This window comes from Leptidea sinapis, chromosome 21 (assembly GCF_905404315.1).
Source record: "Leptidea sinapis chromosome 21, ilLepSina1.1, whole genome shotgun sequence".
Taxonomy (NCBI): Eukaryota; Metazoa; Arthropoda; class Insecta; order Lepidoptera; family Pieridae; genus Leptidea; species Leptidea sinapis.
The window spans coordinates 10,550,001-10,574,120 of NC_066285.1; the positions used below are offsets into that span (position 1 = coordinate 10,550,001).

The following is a 24,120-nucleotide window of genomic DNA, read 5'->3' on the forward strand; positions in this document are numbered from 1 at the left end:
TAATTAAACAACGTTTTCTCTTTGTAAAATAGCATAAACTACGTCCAAAAATTAAAATGTAAATTGATTGTGCAAAATTTGCTTTGAAACTGGCAAGAAGATAGAAGCTCTAAACATTTGGCTCGTCTACAGAAGAAATAGCTAAATAATGTTACAAAAATATTGGTCGTAGTGACAGGTACGCCTGGTTGCCATATTGTTTTGTTCAATCGGTTTCTGACGATCATCGTGATTGAATGTGCTCTTCTTGCTTTTCGTATATTCATATTAAACTATATATTTTTATATGTTTATATAATAAACATGGGACAATGAAGGTGTGTATTAATAAGATATACCTATACTATAGATGTACCTACACTATATACATATATATAATATTGTGTATCTTATATTTGCAAAAAAGTGGAAAGTGAATATTTTGCTTTCATACAATATGAAGATTTTATGATCACAGTTAATAACAGTAAATACTTTTACAGATCATGCTACATCGCAAATGTGATTTTATACTCAAATTAAAACTCCTAAATAAGCCTTCTTAGATTGCCTCACCACAGGCTTAAAAGCTCGAATCAGAAAAGTAAGGCGTCTTATAATATCTCTCTTATAAAGTGGTTAAAGGGCATTTTGCCAAAACTGAAACCCAATTCGGTTTTTGTTTTAATGTCCCTTACCACTCCCGAATGTTAAAATCGAACCCCACAACTGCCCGAAGGAAAGCAAATTATTGAATATATCATTGTTCATATCCAAAAATATAAATTATGAAGAAAATATGATATAAGTTCAGATACTAGAAATTGTGAAAAGAGAAAAATTTAATAATCAAACTTTTGCTGGGGCCAAGTTGGCTGCGGAAAATATTTTCTTTTATAAAGAAAAGTAACCAATTTCGATCTGACAACATCAAGCTCTTCAGACCCCGAATCAGAGAGCGAATTAATATTAATATATGGAAATTAGTTATTTTATGTTTGGTAACCATTCCATCACTCCATTCCCAATCTGTGGTATCATTAAGAAAGTCATTTATGTTATAACGTAACCTTTACCACACAAACGTTTTTTAATAATTCTTTTGAATTACGTTATACTTTTGTTTTGAACATTTTCTGGGATCTTGTTGTAAAAGCATATACATCGCCCCACAAAAGATTTACTAACTCGACTTAGCCGAGTAGTAGGCATCATAAGTTTATGTCTGTTCCTGGTGTTAACATTATGGTTATGACATTTTCTGGCAAATTCACTTATGTGAACCTACATTACAATATTAAGAATATATTGAGAAGAAACAGTCAAGATGTTAATTTCTTTGAATTTTGCTCTCAATGATTCTTCAGGACCTATGTTATAAATAGCGCGAATAGCCCTCTTCTGCAGCACAAATATTGTATTAATATCGGCAGCGTTGCCCCATAGCAATATACCATAGGACATAATACTATGAAAATAACTAAAGTGTACTAGTCGCGCCGTATCTATGTCAGTTAATTATCTAATCTTGTTAACCGCGTATGCTGGAGAACTAAGTCTGTTCGCTAATCCTTCAATATGGGGGCCCCATTGTAATTTGGAATCTAGAATAGAATTGGTATAGTATTGTACTTAGAATATACTAGCGTATTTATAGACGAGCTCATAGTCCGATTTTTTCTACCCTTAGTGGACAGAAGTACTTTCCACATATCTAGTGTAATTAGTATAGATGCAGATAAGTTTTTGAAACTCGTGTTTGTAGCTATCCACACCATTCAGTTAGTTCATTTCAAAACAGCCTTCCTTGCAGTGTGGAGAAAGGGTATGTCTCACATTACATTTTACCAGTGAGAGGCTCCTTTGCACAGGATACCGGCTAGATTATGGGTACCACACCGGCGCCTATTTCTGTCGTGAAGCAGGAATGTGTAAGCATTACTGTGTTTCAGTCTGAGGTGTGCCGAAGCTAGTGAAATTACTGGGCAAATGAGACTTAGCATCTTATGTCTCAAGTTGACGAGCGCAGTTTTAGTGCCGCTCAGAATTTTTGAGTTCTTCCTGATCCATCAGCACTGCATTTTAATGGGCAGGGCGTATCATTTACCATCAGCTGAACCTGCTCGTCTTGTCTCTTATTTTCATAAAAAAAACGTAGACTTTAGAGTCTTGACCAAAGAGAATTTAAACACTACGTTCAGTATTGAGTAGAGTATAGACCAACGTAGTGTTTAAATTCTCTTTGGTATACACTAGAGTAGACCGAAGATATATAGACGTCAAGTTTTAATTAAAAAAATATTAATAATTTAAAATTATTAATTAATAATTACTATGTATAATAGTATGTATTATGTACCTATTTAATATAAATTATATGTAATGTATGATTGAGTCATAAAGTCATACATTTGTGTCCAGTGTAGGTAGTTAATGTATAATATAATCGTTACAGCACAACAAAATCCACATTCCATGATTCCACAATACAATATAGAGTATTCCTACAAGTCTTATGTATTAGAAAAATATATTTTTACCGCGGTAGGCTTATAGATATAATATATCTCATTATCTAGTCAATATCACCAAAGTGCTGTCTGTTAAGGTTTTAAGTTTTACTGATAAACTATGATCTAACGTCTATACACTTTAAACAGATAATCGGAGATAATTTACTGATAAAGGAAACGCCTCGCTATCTGAATGTGTATGGACTTGACATGCACTTACAAAAGTTATCTTGCGTAGCATTGATTGTATCATCTTATCAGGGTAATTTAAAATAAATTTGTGTCAATCAGTTCAACCTGTTTAGGTAAAGCACAATACCATTTTATATAGAAATGAAAAGCAATTAGTGACTACTATAATTGAAGTAATCTTGGAAGTGAAGAGGGAGAAACTCTGGCAGCAGGTATGGGCTTAATTTTTTTGAATAATATGTTAATTAAAAAAAATACATTTTGTTATTAATACTTGTTATTTTTAACGTTTTTAATCTACTTCTCATTGTTACAGGATGATAAGAAGCAGAATATTCCACTTAATACATTGTTGTTTATTTATATCTTTTATTCTATCCTTTTTGGTGTTTGCTGGTGTCATTAATTTTGATGGCAAAGAGAAGCCATATTTAGATCCAGTAGAAAGCTATGGGTTGTATGGAGCGATATTCCTGTATGTGCTGCGCCTATTACCATTATTGTCACTTCCACAAATGTTATTTAACTTTGGTGGTTTGGTTTTCTTTAATGCTTTTCCAGGCAAAGTTAAATTGAAAGGCTCCCCCTTACTAGCACCCTTTATATGCATAAGAGTAGTCACAAGAGGAGATTTTCCAAAGCTAGTTAGTAGGAATATTACAAGAAATATGAATACATGTCTTGATGTCGGAATAGACAATTTTATCATAGAAGTTGTCACAGACAAAGCACTCAACCTTCCTAAACACACAAGAATAAGAGAAGTTGTTGTTCCACCGGAGTACAAAACAAAATCAGGTGCATTGTTTAAGTCTAGAGCTCTACAATACTGTTGGGAAGAGAATGTTAACATACTGTCAGACTCTGATTGGGTAGTTCACTTGGATGAAGAAACATTACTCACCGAGAATTCTGTGAGAGGAATACTCAATTTTGTATTTGATGGACAACATCAGTTCGGACAGGGATTAATTACATATGCTAATGAGGATGTGGTCAACTGGGTTACAACCCTAGCTGACAGTTTCAGAGTGGCTGATGACATGGGCAAACTGAGATTTCAGTTTTATATGTTTCACAAACCATTGTTTAGTTGGAAAGGTTCATATGTGGTGACACAAGTAAGTATGTTTTTTTATGGTAAATAAAAAAAGGTTTTATATTAAGATTTTAAGTATCTTATTATTTACTGTAAGTAGCTTCTTATTATTTACTGTGAGAGCTTATTTATCAGGGATCACACTGGTTTGTTCTGCTTGAGACACAACAGTACTAGCCTGTGCACCACCAATATTTTTACACAGCATTATTTGCATATAACAGTTAATATAATATTTTATAGTTGTTATACTTATGCCATGCTAATAATTGAAAAATCACAAAGTGTAGGGATAAAAAAAAAACCTAAACATTACTTTTCACAAAAAAATGTTATTTCTGATTTTAAGTGATAATTGATAAAGTGATAATTAACAGTAAAGAAAATACAAGCTTAAATTCATAAAAATATTAATTTAATTGAAATTAACTTATCAATATTTAGTGATCACCCTTGCCCTAATAACAGCTTTGCATCGCATCTTCATATTCGGATCAAATAAGTTTCTTTACTCGATCTTATTTGATTCTATCACATCTGACATTCTTCAATAATTTCGTGACTGGAACTGGAAAGTTCAAACTAAGTGCTGACCAGTCCATAGCCACAATTTCGACCTCATATAAATAGTGCAGACCGGATTCTACAGTATGTGGATGGGCATTCTTGTGCACTAAGATGAAGTTATCCTCCTGATATGATCCTCTAAAATCTCTTTGATGTATTGGTTCACTGTCCTCACTTGATTGCCAGTTTAAATAGAAACCAGTTGGTTTTTATTCTGGTAAATTATTGTTAGGTTTTTGCCTCCATTTACATACACTCGCCTATACCGTCCAGGAACCTGCTCTAAAAACCACTTTTTCTGTGATGCATCACTGCGCGAATTTTTCTTCAGGTCTTTTGTAGACTCATACTCTTCTATATCTGGCATGCAAGCTCATTCTGCTTATGTCTGAGGAGAGAACGGAGCTCCACTGTTCTTCAGTCCAGTACATGTTCTCTGGCATTTGCCTCCAACTGGCTTTTTTGGCTCAAGGTTAGCTGCCTTAAGTCTTTTGACTGTCCAGCCATTCCTCGTGTTTGAGGTCTTGTAGGACTTGAATGCCAGTGAGGGCCCGATTTTTTTGTAATGTGCTGACAATGAATTGTTCATCTCTCTCCCGATGTCTCCCTTACCGGAAGCCTTCGATTATAGTTATCAGTCTCTTTTTAATGACGTTAAACTTTGTAACAGCAGTTTGGCACATAAGTCTATTTTTTAGGTACAATTCTTGTTTCTTCATAACGGAGATGTGTATCGGTTGATCTTCGACGACTAACTTATGAGGGTGATGACGACGAATTGTCTTCTCACCTTCTGGTGGATGGAAGGAGGGTGTCAGGGCTGCCCTGGCACTATTAGGGTTTGTCGCTATTTCGCGGGGGCACAAGTGCTATTATTTTTTATTATTTATTATTATTATTTATTTGTTGCGTTGTGTCTCAGCTAGTAGCTTTATCTGTTAGTCTGTTCTTTATTGCTTACGGATTATTTTGGAGTTGTTGTCCTCCTCTTGAATATAATCACGACAGTATGCATTTGATTGCCTTTTTCCATCTTCGTCTGGGAGTCTTGCATGTAGTGGGGCTAACCCCACCAGGTGCTGGTGTGTAGAGCCATCTGCTCGCCGGACAGGTAGAAAACAAGCGCTTTATACGCTTGTGGGTGGTTACCGATCACAACATTGCTGGGTTATTTTATATGATTATGAGGTTAATACTATCAGAATTAAGTTTGTACTTGAAAAAATATTTTCGTGTTCAGTTTTTTGCCAGTGACTTGCGACTGCAGGTGTGGCGCCTGAGTCGATTTTTTAGCTCACTAGTGTAGTGTTAATGGTGATCACATCATACATCAGTAGGTAATGACTAATGGATTCTTCATTGCTATTAATGACAATGACTAATAATTCATCATGAATCAACATGATTGCAAACCATTGATAACAGAGTGCTATTCTTAGTAGTCACATATTTTTAACTTACTAAGTAATAACTTTATTCAGTCTTTGAAAAAGGCTATACTGTATGGCCTGAAAAGAATTGTGTATGGTACTTCGCCATAAAAGTTTTCTTAGTGCCACATACAACTAATTCTAAGTTGGTATTCCATTCATAAAAATATTAGGTACCTATTACATAGGAAATACTATGTCAATTACATATTATGTAACTATATATCACTTACATATTATGTAACTATATATCACGTCAATCGCGTTTTTTGACCCTTCTTATGCAACTATTGCTTAAAATACTAAAACTTACATTTAGTAAATCTGATTTATAAGTATAAGCTGTTCCAGATGATTTTGTTTGTGTATATATAACTGATTACAGTACCCACTTAATAATATTGTCACATTATTGTAGGATTATAAAATATTATTTCTTTTTTGCTAGTTCATCAACACTTAGTTCTTGTTGGGCAGCCATTAAGTATCAGTGGCACAATAGAACCATGAAGCCACCGTGGTGCCCCCTGTTCGCTCTTCGCCCATCACATACCGATGTGTGTTCCGTTTTCGAATTTGACAGTCTATAAGTATGCACACCATTTAATTAATTCCTTGGATGTCAGAGCAGGGGCCGCGGTTATCTAATACTATCATATGCTTCTTTGTCCTCTGATTCCATAAAGTTATTTGAAAAAGTATGACTTCTCTTATATTCTCCAGCACCTGGTGGGATTTTCTCATTGATTACATCGTTAAACCTAATTCTATGTAGACACAGTTGCAGCCTGATCTCAATTATTTCCGATATTTATTAAATGTATTTTTTTTTCATTTTACAGGTCGCTGCCGAAAAGAAGGTTTCTTTTGACAATGGTTTGGATGGCTCTGTTGCTGAAGATTGCTACTTTGGTATCAAGGCATATAAAGAAGGCTATTCATTTAACTTCATAGAAGGAGAAATGTGGGAAAAATCTCCATTTACCCTATGGGACTATATTCAACAGCGGAAACGGTGGATCCAGGGTATACTGCTAGTGGTCCACTCTAAGGAACTACCACTTTATAACAAAATATTTTTAGCTATTTCCTGCTACTCTTGGGTATCTCTACCGTTCTCAACAAGCAACCTTGTATTAGCTGGTTTATGTCCTATACCTTGTCCGTACTTCTTAGATGTCATTGTTGGTTTTATAGGAGCTGTGAGTGTGTACATGTATATTTACGGTGCCATGAAATCTTTTCCATTGTACAGATATGGACCTTTAAAGTTTTGTATCTTTATTGGGTGTACATTGGCCACCTTATCTTTTAATATATTTGTAGAAAATGTTGCTGTAATATGGGGGATATTAGGTAAGAAACACAAATTTTATATAGTTAATAAAGAAGTTAAGGTGCCAATTACTGTATGAATATCAGTTATTAGGTTCATTAGTTCATTAGTCCTTCCCACCAAATACTTAATTATAATTTGTTACAATGTGATATAGTTTACGGTATTAATTTGCTAATAAGTATTAAACTTTGTATGTTTTTATGTTTTCATGTTTTTTATACTTAGGTTTTTGGTCAATTATAAATCTCAAGTCTCAAAGTGTAAAAGAAATAATTTATTTAATTTGTGTAATGCCTGATAACTATATAATATGTATATATTTTTGAATTAAATACAATTTGTGTAAACTTACGTACAGTGGAATGTATGTAAATTAAATATACTATGATATGATAAGACAGTGTTTCATTGTTAATTTATTTTAAACTATTAAATGATATTTGAACTATTAGAATGAATTTTATGATGAGCAGGAATAATGAAATATATATTAACTAGTAGTAAAAACCCAATCAAGCACTATCGTCTGGTAAGTAATCATCAGGCAAAAGCAAGAGCGTAATACTAAAAAATACTTATACTAGCGTTTAAACGATCTGACTGCCCGATGTGTGTCGAATTTTGATTTGTCTGTGTATTGTTGTTCAATAGTGGTAAGCAAGTTTAATATTCAAAATACTAAGGAAATAATTCCAAAAGTGGCTGACTTATCAATTAAAATCGGTGACAGTGACAAAAAAATAGATTTGCTTTTCCATTTTGTTTATACCTCTATACGTAATATTGATTGTATATTGTAACCCCCTTATTCATAATAGTCTGCTAACTTAAAGCATTGCTAATTCTCACTCTGTCTTCTTCTATTGACCTAAGTCAGAATGAGAAAAAACACTCCTAAGCGGCTGTTTAAAGTTAGCGGACCATTATGAATAAGGGGGTAGGTCTATACGTAAATCAGTCCCTAAAGTAATTATCGTAAGCTATCTTTTTTTTCAGTGTGTAATATTTATGAATAAAGTAAAATAATTTCTTGTAAAATACAGAACGTAATACACAACAAGTTTACCAAACAAAAAAAAAAATTGCGTTGTAAGTGTAGGTATAATATCGTTTTTCGATCCTTATTCGAAATGTAGTCCCTCCGCCCTTCCATAACTAAGCACAGGCATTTATAGTTGCCTACGCTTTACTTAGGTACTACTACTTTTGGACGTCTCCAACTTCGGCCTCCGGCTTGCAAGGCTGCCCGTGCTACACACCCTCCGCGCCTCCGGCTTTTTTAAACACTCTTAGGGGTAGGGTCCACTGACTAGCATCCGTCACAGTGTAGTGATAAAAATAAGGTCATTGTATGTGTACTTAGAAAAAAAAATACTTATATTTTATAAATATTTGAACTTTCTACTTCTTTATGCGCGTTATGAAAATAAATATAATAAATAAATAGATAAGGGTGAAATTTTAAGATGCGCGCACATCACTGTAACACAAAAGTAACAGGGTGAAGTTTCATTTTCAAGTTGGTTCTTAAAATATTCTGACATTTGCGACATTCGTTATATTTTATCTTATCGTCCGTCGTTTATATTATCGCCCATTATTAGGATAGGCAAAGGGTTCAAGCCCGTACAGCCGTATTCCTTATTTAATAATTAATTGTCAAAAATCGATGCAAATTTTTTACAATATTGTTCTTTGTGCAAACGTAGAATAGCACGAGGAATAAATATTTTTTAAAGGATTTTTGCTTTATTAGGCCAAAGAAGTATAACATATTTTTGCATGCATACATAAGTCACACACTTTTTTTAAAACTTTTTTTTTATTTTTTTTTATTTATGGAATAGGAGGACCGAAAACGCATTGACGCCTTTGAGATGTGGTGCTGGAGGAAGATGCTCCGTATCCCCTGGACAGCATTTCGATCTAATCTCTCCATACTGCGTGAACTCAGGATCTCCTCGCGATTGTCTTCCGAATGTCTGCGCAGAGTTTTAGAATACTTCGGTCACATCGCAAGGAAGGACGATGGAAACCTTGAGAGGCTCATTGTGGTCGGCAAAATAGATGGGAAGAGGCCTCGTGGACGCAGTCCAACACGATGGTCCGATCAGATCCGCTCCGCCCTCGACTCTACGGTTCACAATGCCTTTTACACCGCCAGAGACAGGAATAGATGGAGAGCGATCATACGTGAGAAAGTGATACAGAGGGGTGGTCACGACCCTCAGTACTGAGGATTACGACGCAGGGAGGGTGGAATAGGAGGACAAACGAGCGTACGGATCACCTAGTGATCATCGCCGCCCACACTCTCTTGCAACACCAGAGGAATCACAGGATCGTTGCCGGCCTTTAAGGAAGGTGTACGCGCTTTTTTTGAAGGAACCTATGTCGTATCGTCCCGGAAACACCGCACAAGGAAGCTCATTCCACACATCCAGATGGTGGGGATGATATCGTAACTTGTGGCGTGTCGTGCGAAGGTGAAATTCGGCGGCAGGAATCAGGTTGAACAGCTCTTCGGAACACTCCCCGTGATAAATGCGGTAGAAGACACACAGTGAAGCGACGTCTCTACGCAACGCCAAATGATCCAGCCGTTCACAGAGCGCTAGGTCCCCTACAATTCGAGCTGCTGTTGCATGCGGTCAAATGGATCGAGCTGTTACTGGGGTGCGCCAGACCAGAGATGACAGCAATACTCCATGTGAGGCCGGACCTGCGCTTTGTAGAGCGCTAGAATGTGGGCCGGCTTGAAGTATTGCCGTGCTCTATTTATGACGCCCAGTTTCTTCGAAGCCAATTTGGCTTTGCCCTACAGATGGCCACGGAATTGGCAATCGTTCGAGATTTCGAGACCCAGCATTACGATACTAGGCGAGGCTTTAAGGAAAGTGTTCTCGAAGAGCGGTGATACGGCAAATGGGGTTTTTTTTTAGTGGTAAACGCGCAAAAATGAGTCTTCTGAGGGTTAAATTGGACAAGGTTCAACTTACCCCATTCCGCGACCTTCTCGAGAGAGGACTCGATAGAAGACCCAAGTTTCTCCCGGCACTGGTCGACGTTTTCCCGAGAGAGACCTGCATGGCCCGTGTATACGGCATCACCAGCGCTGTCGTCTGCATAGCAATGCATGTTGGCGGTGTCCAACATATCATTGATATGCAGAAGAAACAGCGTGGGAGATATCACACAGCCTTGGGGCACTCCAGCGTTCACGGGCTTGGGATTCGAGCAATAACCGTCGACAACGACCTGTATGCTGCGCCCAGTGAGGAAGCTGGAGGTCCACTTGCATAAGCTCTCGGGAAGCCCAAATGATGGACGTTTTGCGAGGAGCGCCTTGTGCCATACACGATCAAAGGCCTTCGCTATATCCAGGCTAACTGCCAGGCCTTCCCCCTTGCTTTCAATAGCCGCCGCCCATCTGTGTGTTAGGTATACTAGAAGATCGCCAGTCGACCGACCATGGCGAAAGCCGTACTGCCGGTCGTTGATCAACTGGCGACCCTCAAGGTATACCAAGAGCTGGCGGTTAATTATGCTCTCCATGATTTTGGAGAGTAGGGAGGTAATAGCAATAGGCCTGTAGTTTGCCGGATCCGAACTGTCTCCTTTTTTTGGAATAGGATGGACAAGGGCTGACTTCCATGAATCAGGGACTACGCCTTTTGAATAAGAGTGCCGGAATAAACGCGTTAGCACCGGCGTCAACTCAGGGGCACACGTTCTAAGCACGATTGGAAAAATGCGGTCCGGCCCGCTCGACTTCCTGACGTTTAACGAAAACAGAGCTCGCCTAACAGTTTTCTGTCGGAACTGTACTTCAGGCATGGAGCTCTGATACCGCGGGATGGTCGGCGGTGTTTTTCCGTTGTCGTCAAGATTCGAGTTGGAGGCAAAAAGAGTGCACAGGAGATCGGCTTTCTCTTTTGCCGTATGGGCCAGAGTGTCATTCCTCATGTGCAACGGCGGCATGGACGGCTGGTTGAAGTTACCAAGAGCAGCTTTCGACAACGACCAGAACTTGCGTGTTCCGGTCGGGTAACTGGAAAGCTGCTCGCCAATTTTGACGACGTGCTTCGATTTCGCCCGGGCGATTTGCCGCTTAAAAAATCTAGAGGCACGGTTATATTTCCTCTTCAGAACTTTGCAGTTCGGATCCTTTGAGCCCAGCGCCGCAACCCAAGTTCGATACGCCTGTTTTTTGCAGTCAGATGCTGCTTTAACTGACGCATCCAACCAGGGCTGTGATCTGCCACCGATCGGTACTACAGAGCTTGGTATAAAAATATCCATGCCCTGCAGTATCACATCGGCTACTGCAACGGCGCAGGCACTGGGATCATCCGAAGGGAAACAAACCCTGCCCCAAGGGTAGGATGCAAAAAAGGAACGCATCCTATCCCAATCTGCTGACTTGTAGCGCCCAACGCGGCGGATCGCTGGTGGTGTGCGACGTTGGTGTCGGATAGGCACTACACTCCTGACCAGGCAATGGTCGGACGTTCCGAGAGGGGCGTCGACAGAGACCTGGTAACCATCTGGATGTGTAGTCAGCAGAAGATCTAATAAGGACGGCATGTGGCTATCCACATCCGGGAGCCGCGTTGGCGACTCAACCAGTTGGGGCAGACCATACGCCAATGCAAAATTATGCACAGATCGCCCTGCGTAGTCTGAAGTACGTGATCGTGCGGAGGGGATCTGAGCAAGCACGTCATCAAATGCCGCTTGAACGCAGCCCATGAGGTGATCCGTTTCTGCGTTACCACTCTGTAGACACACGCATAGATGCGGACGCGGTCCTCTAAATCTACGCGGAGCCAGAGAGTAGACAGGTCCCTATCCTCAAAATTGCCGAGACGGTGACAGCAGATATCCTCCCTAACGTACACACATACCCCGGCATGAGGCATGAAATTATGCTTAATTTTGTACCCGGGGTACGTTAAATATGACGTATCGCTAGGCCGAGATATCTGCGTCTCCGTAAGGAAACACAAGGCCGGCTGCGCCGTCTCATGGTGGTGGTGGACGGCGTTTAAATTGGAGTGAATTCCCCTGATATTACAGAAGTCCACATTAAGCGTGGAGCGGGGTGCCGTGGTGTTGTTGCCCTGTTTGTCCATAGATATGCGCGGTACTGTGCCCTCCCCAGAATACGAGGGGCAGCCCGTGCGAGAATACTCGGGGAGGGATTCTCCGACTCTGGTAGAGCCGGTACCCTCCTGGGGTAATATATTTTTAACCGACCGCTTTCATATTTTTGTTGGGGGGTGATAGGGAGGGGGAGGGGGGAAGGGATGGCCTCCGGTGCGAGTGTGGTAATGCTGGTTTGGCAGCCAAGTAAGAACTGGTGCATGCTTGTTTTTCATAACTTCTCTAAGACTGTTTTCCAATTACAGCACTAGAGCGCATTATGCGGCAGAATGCTCAACGTTGAATATTCAAACTACAGCAACGCTTCGCACAATCGAACACTCTCAAAAGTACTTCGCGTGATGCGTAGAATAGATACCAACTCAGTGGCAGAAAATTAACGTGTGTTTTTTCTATAAGTTGGCAATGATCCGAATTTTATTTACTGTCGATAGTAATAGTGTTCATTGTTGTAAAAAATTTTAGAGCTCACGTTTCGTCGATATTTTTTGAAAAAAAAAAAATGTAAGTATGAATAAAGGTACCTACAATTTTACCGAAAAATGATTTAAATATTCTTCTTCTTATTATTGTACTTTCGTTTGAGCTGATGGTCTTGGTACCAATGCTCGACATAAATAAAACTAATGAAGGTACAAACAATGACTACCTATTTAATTTTATATAAGTACCACATTTAAAATGTGAATACAATTTCATTTTAGAATTCTAAAGTATACATAAATTTATTGATCAGACTTTTGTCAACATTGCAAGGGCATGATCGAATCATTTAATGAAGCAGACATCATAAATGTTTTCGTGGAAATGAACATATTTATCAAAATGACGAAGACAACATCTTATTTACTTATTAGATTGCTAACTCTATGAATACTTTTTTCAACACTGAACTTAGTACCTACACACGCACTCTGCTGGTGCATTTTAAAACTAATTCATGTTCCAATTAAGCATCAGCACAATAATTCGGCATTGTGCGGCACTGAGTCGAATTATGCACTGTAATTGGAAAACTACCTAAGTCTCCGAGATCCTTGTTCGATGCGTCAGTTAAAGCAGCATCTGACTGCAAAAAACAGGCGTATCGAACTTGGGTTGCGGCGCTGGGCTCAAAGGATCCGAACTGCAAAGTTCTGAAGAGGAAATATAACCGTGCCTCCAGATTTTCTATGCGTTACAAATTCTTGTGTCTACTTCATTAGACCTTAATTTCGTTGTTAAAATAAATTGGCCTATGTAGATTACCTACTCTTTCTCATATCCGATTGGTTCGCTATTTAATTTTCGTATGCGTTTGTTATGGCTGCTTTACTTTTTCCCGGAATCTTTATCAGGAATCATAATTAATACAAAAAAAAAATAACTTAAATAAAAAGCATTCAGTTGAATAGGTAAGTACCTAAAAGAATGAAACATTTATGTAAATAAGACCACGTAATTTGTTTAAACATTTTGTTTCATTTGTGTTTGTATTACATACATTACCTGCGCAGTTTTCAGCCTGAACGAAAGTCAGAAATTATTGGTGAACTGTAGAGAATGATAGTAGATACCCCTATAATCAAATACTGACTTCCTCAGTGTAGACACCTACAGGAATATAGGTAAGTAAATAAATTCATTTTGTTCTTAACGGGATACGTAGAAACTTACAATATTTATGTAACTTTTGTAAGTATACCTAGCATTTTATTTAATGAAAATAAGGGACGAGACGAGCAGGACGTTCAGCGAATAGTAATTGATACGCCCTGCCCATTACAATGCAGTGCCGCTCAGGATTCTTGAAAAACCCCAAAAATTCTGTGCGGCACTACAACTGCGCTTGAGACATGAATGATGTTCAGTCTCATTTGCCCAGTAATTTCACTAGCACTACCTATCTAGTTTTTTGGTAAAATATACGCAAAACCTGTCGGGCTGTCGCCAATATTTACGTACAAGTTAAAATAAAGATGGCGTGGGCGATGGTATTCTTTCTATCACGTTACCTCAAGCTTGTCTTTTTTCATATTTAATAAGAAATTTTATACCTATATGAATAAATAACAACTAACATTCGCAATTTCGTAAACGACTTTAATACTTATTATGTCGAAGTAAAATACCTAGTATTTATGTATATGTATCTGTTTAAGTTATTTTTAAATAATTGCGCTCGTGGTCTGATAAACGTTTTTAATTATGCAACGATAAATTCTAGTTAATTCTTTTACGTAGAAGCTTATCTCTTCTTTAAACTACTAATTATTGTTCTCATTATTAGTTCATACAAGGTCAGATACCTAACAGGTACATGCTTAAATATATTAAATAATTATTCGTTCAAATTTAAGACATTAATACCTTTAAACGTTATTTTTCAGCACAATGAACGAAGGAAGCATTTTACACTTATTACATTGCACATTTTTTGTAGCTTTTATATACATAATTTTAGTTTTTAATAGTGCTTTAAATGACACAGAAAATCAGTACGTATATCCGCCATTCAGAAGTTACGGACCATTTTGGACTGGAGCCCTGTATGTATTAAAATTACTCCCTCTTCTGAATTTACCAAAAGTCATCTTTACCTTCCTTGGGTTAGTATGTTACAATGCTTTTTCTGGAAAGGTGAAGCTGAAAGGTTCACCTTTAGATGTTCCACTGATTTGTATAAGAATAGCAACAAGAGGCTATTTTCCCATGCTAGTCGAGCGAAATGTTACTAGAAATATTAACACTTGCATAGATACAGGATTGGAAAACTTTAGAATAGAAATTGTGACAGAAAAAGAATTAAGCCTTCAAATTTCAAGAGTTACGGAAATTGTTGTGCCTCCACAGTATAAAACGAAATCTGGTGCATTATTTAAAGCGAGAGCGTTACAGTATTGTTTAGAAGACGAGGTGAATACCTTAGATGATTCAGATTGGATAGTTCATTTAGATGAAGAAACATTACTGACAGAGGATTCAGTGAGAGGTATTATTAATTTTGTGTTGGATGGTCGTAATCAGTTTGGTCAGGGAGTAATCACTTATGCTAATGAAGAGATTGTGAACTGGTTCACCACTTTAGCTGATACCTATAGAGTAGCTGAAGACTTGGGGAAATTAAGATTTCAACATAATGTGTTTCACAAACCATTGTTTGGATGGAAAGGATCATTCATGGTGTCAAAGGTAGGTTATTGATGAATTACCTGCAATTAGAACTGTGAATCAGTGATGAAATTAAAACAATATTGGTTGTAACAAATACCACAGTGTCTGAAGACGATGGGATTCAACTAGGGTATGTTGCTAGCGATGATTTTTTTTTTTTTTTTTTTTTTTTTTTGTTTTTATTATGAAAAATAGAATTACAATTTATTATTATATAACAGGCCAAAAACCACAGAGGTTTGTCCGGCATGTTAGAAGAAATACTATTATCGATTACAATTACAATAAACATTAATTTTAACTTATAAATACACAATTTAATAATATAGGTACAATACAAACGAAAAATTTAATGTAGGTACAACAACAACAGTACTTATTGTCACGGGTGAGTCGCATGGCCTGCCACCGCAATGTATTGAATTTTTGAATGACCGTCTGTTTAGATATATTAATTAGTAAACAATACTCAACTTTATAACGAATAGTTAAGTACTCAATTGCGGATAGCACATCACGCTACGCACTAATCATGGCTTCGACAACGAAAGGCAACTCAAGACATAAAGTTATGACCAATATACAGGTTGTTTAAAAAGAATAACTTTAATTTAGTTTTAATATTTTTTGTATTTATCTTGTTTCTTATTTCAGGATTGATTGTATTAAGTAGGCGGGGTACTAAGTATGCTGTAGTTCTCTCACCGTATACATTTCTGGCTTTCACCGTTTTATAAAATTTATTTGTTTGATTGCGTGTAATGGTTTCATGATTATATTTTTGTATAATGTTCTCATTGAACATTTGTTCTTTTAATATATTGTAGTAAAATTTAGATTGTACTGGTAGCACCTTACAGTGTTTGAATAAATTGAACTCATCATTTTGGTTAGTTTCTTTTATGTTTTTTGAAACAATTTGTTTTAAAATTCTGTTTTGCAACTTTTCGATCTCATTTAAATACGTTTTGTAAGTTCTACCGTACGAACTAATACCATAACTTACTATTGTATCGGCCAATGTGTTATAAAGCAACAGTAAAATTTTATAAGGTAGTTTACTTTTAATTATTTTAATGTTTGCGAGGAAAGCTCTAAGCTTATCACAAACTGAATTTATTTGAGGGTGCCAGTTAAATTTATGGTCTATAATTAATCCAAGATATGTGTGCGTTTTAACGGAGTCAATTGTAGGACAGCTGCAAATACTAGGGTCCAAGTTGTGGTGAAAGCAAATGTGACTATGTGCTTTTACTATTTGGGTAGTATCAATTGTTGATTTTATGTACGGGGATCGAATGTGTATTAGTTTGGTTTTTTTAGCGTTTAGGACAAGTCCGTTGTCATGGCACCATTTATTGATTAAATCGAAGTCGCTTTGAAGTTTATCGAGAGCGTCTTTGACATTCTTTTCACCTATTAACAGACATGTGTCATCTGCATATTGGTATGAGGTGCAATATTTTAAAACACTCGTCATGTCATTAACATAAGCAATGAAATGAAGCGGACCGAGCACTGATCCCTGAGCTGTGCTTTCAGTGACGGGAATCACCTTGCTAGAAGCATTTCCCACCTTTACATAATATGACCTATTTTTGAGGTAATTTCCACACCATTGAAGTAGATGACCTCTTATACCGGAGTCTTCTAATTTGTTTATTAAGCAACCATGATCTAAGGTATCAAAAGCCCTGGAGAAATCGATAAATAGTGCTAGCACATGCTTCCTATTATCCAGATATTGGTTAACAGTATCCGAAAAATCTGATAGAAGGGATGTTGTGCTCTTTTTTGGCTGAAAACCATATTGACTCTTGCATATTATTTTATGTTTAGAATAAAATGACTGCATCAAGGCACTTATGTATTTCTCCACTACCTTATCGATGGCTGATAGTATAGAAATGGGTCGGTAATTACTTACTTTATCTTGTTTACCGTTTTTATATATGGGGCGAATAAAACTTAGCTTTAATTCGTCAGGGTAATTTGCTGTTAGAATGCTGCAATTAATAAGATGTGAGATTGTACTTGATATTTTGCTAGAAATAGATTTCAAATCTTTAATTTTTATGCTGTCAGTACCGGGAGCTTTTGAGTTATTCAAGTTACTGATAATTTTCTCTACTGATTCTTTCCCAGCTTTTCTGAAGTTTAAGCTCACATTAGACTTATTGTTAGTTTTATGTTCTAATAATTTGACGTCACAGGTTGGGAGTATAGATTTTACTGCGTCCTTAAATTCGCGTGCAAAGCGATTTGCAATATCCGAGTGTGATTCTTTTGCTGTATTAAATGCATTAGATATAACATCATCAATACTATGCGAAACTCTACCACAAACAGAATTTATTATTCGCCATAATTCCCTGGGATTTTTTGCATTCATATTAATTTTGTTTTGATAGAATTTATTTCGCTCTAGTTCCACTATTTTATTTATTTTATTTCGAATTTTATTATATCTAAGACGAAGACACATGTTTGATGTATCTTTTTTCCATTCTTTGAAAATATTTTCCCTTTGGTTTGATAACTGAATAATATACGGTTTTATCCATGGTTGCTTAAAATTCTTCACTTTGTATTTATCTTTATTAGGTCTGCGGGATTTAGTATACGCATGTTGAAAACTTGAATTTATAAAGCTATATATCTTGCTTGGACATGTCATATTTACTGTGCTAGACCAGTCTATTTTATTTAATTCTTGTTGCAAGGTTTCACTATCACAATAATAAAGATGTTTTTTTGTTGGAACACGCTGTATATTGCTCATGCCTGGACACTCGCAAGCTAGTACAATAACACGATGATCTGCCAGAACTGTATCGACAGTCGCCGTACACGGATTCAAATGAATGAGACGCGTAAACAAGTGGTCAATGCAACTTTTTGTGACTTTATTTAATCTTAATTTACGGCACGCAGACGTGGTTTCTAACTAACCTTATGAGAAAGCTCATGGTCGCTCAGAGGGCAATGGAGAGGGCTATGCTCGGAGTTTCCCTGCGAGATCGCATCTGAAAAGTGGAGATCCGTAGGAGAACCAAAGTTACCGACATAGCCCAAGGCATAAAGGCATAAAAGGCATAAAAGGCATTTATTTTCTCAAAATTGATTCCTTTAGAATTCTTTTTGATGTCATTTCTTATACTACTAGATACTACTACCGCTTCGGAAACAAATGGCGCTCTGAGAGAGAAGAAGCGGCGCAAGAAACTCTCCCAGCATTCTTTTTTTTGCGCTCTTTTCAATAAAAATATACAATATTGTACAGTTGCTATAAAATAATCACAATCTAGTCCCAGGCTGTCCGATCATTTAGATATTCAGCAGTGGAGTAATAGGATTTACGACAGAGCCATTTTTTTATAAAACATTTAAATTTATTTATAGACAATGCCTGAACAGTGGCTGGGACTTTATTGTAGAAGTGTATACATTTACCCTTAAAGCTATTATGTATCTTATGAAGCGTGATTGCGAAACTAAAGTGGCAGTTGGCAGGGCATATAGTTCGCCGGACAGATGGCCGTTGGGGCAGTAAAATCCTCGAATGGCAATCACGTACCGGAAGATGCAGTGTTGATAGGCCCCCACAAGATGGACCGACGATCTGGTCAAGATCGTTTGATGAGGGCAGCGCAGGACCGATCGTCGTGGAAATCTTTGGAAGAGGCGTTTGCCAGCAGTGGACGTCTTCCGGCTGATGATGATGATAACGGTGGTTAAAATTTTATATTATAACAGTCAACTTATAAATTAGGCAACCTAGGCCTCTAATACAGCGAAATTTTACTAGACTATGGTAAATAATAAGTATATTGATCACCTTAAATTAAAATCCACTAATATTATTATTTATAGATAATTGTGAATTACCTGCCTGCGCCTTGTTAGATATAAATTCGGTAGAAATTACACATGATTTAGTATTTAAATATTTAAAATCTATTGAAGTGAATAAGGGGGCAGGGCCGGATGGTATTCATGCTATTTTCATTCGTTCTTGTGCTTCAAGTCTTGCTTTGCCAATAACGTTACTTTATCAGAGTTCTATCCAAGAAGGTGTATTTCTTCGTTGTGGAAACGTGCCTGGATCACAACTTTACCAAAAGGAACATTTAGTGATGACATTTGTAAGTACAGACCTATCTCCAAGCTGTGCTATTTTGGTAAGTTGTTGGAGAAGATTGTTAATGCGCAATTCTCCGCTTCTGTACGCAGAATAATATCTCCATGTCAACATGGTTTTTACACAGGACGTAGTGTGGAATCTAACTTGCTTACATTCACCGAAATTATACTTAATGCAATGAATGAAGGTTGTCAGGTGGACGCAGTGTACAGCGACTTTGCCAAAGCTTTTGACAAAATTTGCCATAAAACTTTAATTTTAAATCTCTGGCGTCTTGGAGTACACGGTGATCTTCTGCGCTGGATAAAATCATACATAGATAATAGAAGTCAGGCTGTTGCTCTCGCTGGTTATACTTCGAACTACAGAAATATTAGCTCGGTTATACTGCAGGGTTCTCATTTAGGCCAGTTACTTTTTATACTTTATGTTAATGACATTTCTAGTATTGTGAATGGATCTAATATGCTAATATACGCAGATGACACAAAGATCTTTAAAATTGTGCGGAGTGTGCACGATTGCTACTCATTACAAGCAGATCTCACTTCTTTCGAGGGACATTGCAAGGGTAATAGTCTATTCTTGAACCCTGATAAGTGTCATGTGATCACTTATACACGCAAGATAAACCCGATCATATTCGCTTATACTATTTCTGGTAAGCCATTAAAAAGAGTTACTGAAGTGCGAGATCTGGGTGTAATCCTTGATTAAAAGCTTACCTTTGTACCAGACATTGATAACATTCCTAAAAAAACGTACAAAAAATTTGGATTTATATTGAGAATAGGAAAGCCATTTAAAAACACACAAACTCATAAAAATTTATTTAATCGTTTTGTAAGAAGTAATTCAGAATTTGCATCCGCTGTTTGGAACCCGTTTTTCAAAATTCATGTTGATCGATATGAAAGGATCCAAAGGAAATTTACGAAGACCTTAAATTATAAAACCGGTAATATATACACTGATTATGACATATCGGCAAACAGACATAGAATTGAAGATCTTGGAAAACGACGTCATTTTATTGATACTGTTATTTTGTACAAAATAATTAATAATATTATGGATTGTCCTTCGTTGTTGCAATGTAACATAAAAATACCTCGCCCTCAAAAACGCACATTTCATTCAAACGAATTATTTCATGTAAATTCTTGTTCTAGTTGTTATGTAGAAAATAGTTTTGTTCGTCGTGCGAGTAAATTTTACAATAGTAATTTACACCATGATTATAGTGTAGATATAGCTTCCTGTTCCAGTTTATCAAAATATAAAATAATTTTATTTAAATTCTCATAGGATTTGTATAATCTTTTAAAGTATTTTTATATGTTTGTATAATTATAATAAACTGTTCGCTATTAAACCTGTTAATTAAGTAAACTCTAGGTCTAATATCTGTTATTTAATTTAGTAAATCATTTGTAAGACTGTCTATTTCTGAATAAATAAATAATGAAATAATAATAATATATTTAGGATATTATGATTTACGTGCTTAACATAAAATTTACCTAGCGTTATTTACATTACTCGCATCTGATTATAAAATAGAATAAAAAACCAATTGGCGGTCATTATATTATTTAGTGTAGACAATTTTGGTTTCCCTAAGTTGTAAAAAACTGCATGCGCACTGACGTGGTGTGTCCGGAAAGGTTTCTCGGCTGCCCACCGTCCTTGGCCGACTCGTTGGAAAATTTGTAACCTATATTTGTTATTTGATAACACTGATGTGGCAGCTGGCTGCGCAGGTGCAGAATTAAGCGCTAACTACTATTATAAATCATATTAAGAAATACCAATTGAATTGAGGAATGTATCAAACAGCAGTGGTTTAGGTACTGACAGTCGAACTTGTGCGAAAATGCCCTCAAAATACGATTGGGGCTAGCCCGGACCCTACGCAACAGCGCGCTGCGCAGCAAACATCCCCGACGCGCTGCAGTTTCGTGCCAGCTCCTTATACGAATATAAAATAAGATCTTACTTAATATTTTTCGCTATTATATTCTGTATCTGTTATTTTAAAGGATTAACTAGTTAGCTGATATATAATATTATTGATAGAGTGTGAATTTTTAATTTTTTAACGTATTCATTGTACCTTTCAGGTGGAAGCTGAGAAAAAAGTGTCATACGACAATGGAATTGACGGTTCCGTGACTGAAGATACATACTTTGCCGTAAAAGCCTGTTCATATAAATATTCATTTGGTTTTATAGAGGGGGAAATGTGGGAGAAATCGCCATTCACATTATGGGACTTTTTGCAGCAACGCAAGAGGTGGATCCGTGGTTTCATTCTGACTGTACATTCAAAAAATATTCCCATAAAAAATAAAATTTTCATTGGTATATTTTGCTACTCTTGGATGCTTCTACCGCTGTCAATTGGTAATATTTTCCTTGCATCTGTATTTCCTTTACCTATTCCAAAATTCCTTAACATTATTTTTTGTATAATGAGCGCTGTGGAAATGTATATGTTTATTTTTGGAGTGCTAAAATCATTTCCAATTAATAAGTTTGGGCCCATTAAAGTTGCGATTTTTGCATTTGGAGCAGTTGCAACTATTCCGATTACTATGATCGTTGACGTTGTTGCTGTTATATGGGCTATGTTAGAAAAGAAATGTACTTTTTACATAGTCAATAAAGATGTTAAGACGGCTTGAATAGTAGGCTTAAATTTGTGTGCGATGTGTTTATGTGGGTACTTGTTAAAATGCTTATTTGAAAAAATAATTATAAAGTTGTGTTATTTTTTGTATTGTGTATAAGATTAGAAGTAGTCTTAATTAATATAACAATTTTTTTTATTCATATATGTTGTAGCTAGTTGTAGTTTTTCAAATGAATGAAAATATAAAACTGTAGAAGTCCAAATGCGTATTGGTGTTGCTGAAAAGATTTTGCAATAAAAACCTACAGAGTGTTTTTAGTCTTTTAGTTTTGAGTCACGAGTTCAGAAGTTGTAAACAAATATATAACTTTTTTTTGTAGTTTTAATCTTAATGTAATAAATATTAAAGAGAACAATAATGTTTAATTTAACATCAGCCATCGGAGACAACGCTATTTAAAAAAATATTGTTTTTACTCAATGCACGAATATTATCAAACGAAGTGGTAACTGGCACAAATCTTATTCTTAATGTTTTAATTTTTTGTGATTATTTTCACTACATTATCTCTTAAAATGTTATTAATTGTTTTAATCGTATAGTGTAGGGTCTTTTATGGATACATGTCCTATTCTTAAATTTATAACAACGTTACCTTCTAGCTTCAACGTTGTTTCTAGCAAATAAGAACTTTGACTTTTACAGTTGTGATGGTCATAGTTCATTAATTGATTGATAAAATAACTAAGGCGTTGTTTCATAATGTACCAGTAAAGTTGCGAATTGTCCTACGACAATTCGCAACTTTAGATAAAAAGCCTCATAAAAGTTCGACTATAAGTTTAGATGATTTACAGGCAGGTTTGTTTTGCAAATATTCGCTCTCTGTTGTTCGGTTTGACGAAATGAAAAAAAAAATACGGGTTGCATTCCGGGAGTGCCGGCAGAATTGGAAACTTCAACAATAACGTTGTGCATTTTTGAATATTTTGGAATGGTTTGGTAATAATTTCGCACAAATTGCTTTATTTATCAGAAATAAAGTTATAGCATTTATGTTGTTAAATAAAATATTCATTTATTGCGCTATTGTACACATAAATGACAATTTAAATTATTTAAAATTTTTACACTTTAGAACTATTACAATTATTTTTCATTAAAAAGTTTAATCTCTCAGAAATATCAACTTTCATTCACAATTTCAACGACTGTCTTACGAATTTTCGATCAAGTCACGTGTCCTGACGTGAGTTTAACACTTCATACCCATCCCAAGAAACCCGTGTCTCGATACCAAACGGCACAACGTAAAACCGACATATTTGCGACGCTATTTTTTTTTATGGAATAGGAAGACAAACGAGCGTACGGGTCACCTGGTGTTAAGTGATCACCGCCGCCCACATTCTCTTGCAACACTAGAGGAATCACAAGAGCGTTGCCGGCCTTTAAGGAAGGTGTACGCGCTTTTCTTGAAGGTACCCATATCGTATCGTCCCGGAAACACCGCACAAGGAAGTTCATTCCACAGCTTCGTAGTACGAGGAAGAAAGCTCCTTGAAAACCGCACTGAGGAGGACCGCCACACATCCAGATGGTGGGGATGATATTCTAACTTGTGGCGTGTCGTGCGAAGGTGAAATTATTGTATCAATTAGCATATATATTGACGACACTCAAATTATATGCTATTTGATACTAGATTCATACTATAATTTAATAGGCGCTTGTTTAAAAGGCATAAAAGGCATTTATTTTCTCAAAATTTATTCCTTTAGAATTCTTTTTGATGTCATTTCTTATACTACTAGATACTACCACAGCAGAGCCGAGCAGAAGCGGCGCAAGAAACTCTCCCAGCATTATTTTTTGCGCTCTTTTCAATAATTTATACATTGT

The 24,120-nt window shown here is 36.5% G+C and overlaps 3 protein-coding genes across 5 annotated transcripts in view; all 3 read left to right on the forward strand.

Annotated features, from left to right (window-relative positions):
- The window catches only part of LOC126970624 (dynamin-1-like protein), a 587,387-nt gene that overhangs the window by 424,674 nt on the left and 138,593 nt on the right, over window positions 1-24,120 (forward strand). The window lies entirely within an intron of this gene.
- On the forward strand, window positions 2,258-7,515 carry LOC126970641 (beta-1,4-mannosyltransferase egh-like). Its single transcript, XM_050816719.1, has 3 exons — window positions 2,258-2,896; window positions 3,001-3,805; window positions 6,623-7,515. The coding sequence occupies exons 2-3, from the start codon at window positions 3,002-3,004 to the stop codon at window positions 7,193-7,195; spliced, it is 1,377 nt and encodes a 458-aa protein (XP_050672676.1). The 5' UTR covers window positions 2,258-2,896; window position 3,001; the 3' UTR covers window positions 7,196-7,515.
- On the forward strand, window positions 13,726-22,636 carry LOC126970642 (beta-1,4-mannosyltransferase egh-like). 2 transcript variants are annotated; one of them, XM_050816720.1, is made up of 3 exons: window positions 13,726-13,892; window positions 14,655-15,456; window positions 21,706-22,636. In XM_050816720.1, the coding sequence occupies exons 2-3, from the start codon at window positions 14,659-14,661 to the stop codon at window positions 22,267-22,269; spliced, it is 1,362 nt and encodes a 453-aa protein (XP_050672677.1). In that variant the 5' UTR covers window positions 13,726-13,892; window positions 14,655-14,658; the 3' UTR covers window positions 22,270-22,636. The 2 variants fall into 2 exon arrangements, with proteins under 2 accessions (XP_050672677.1, XP_050672678.1); XM_050816721.1 differs by lacking the exon at window positions 13,726-13,892 and adding an exon at window positions 14,440-14,580.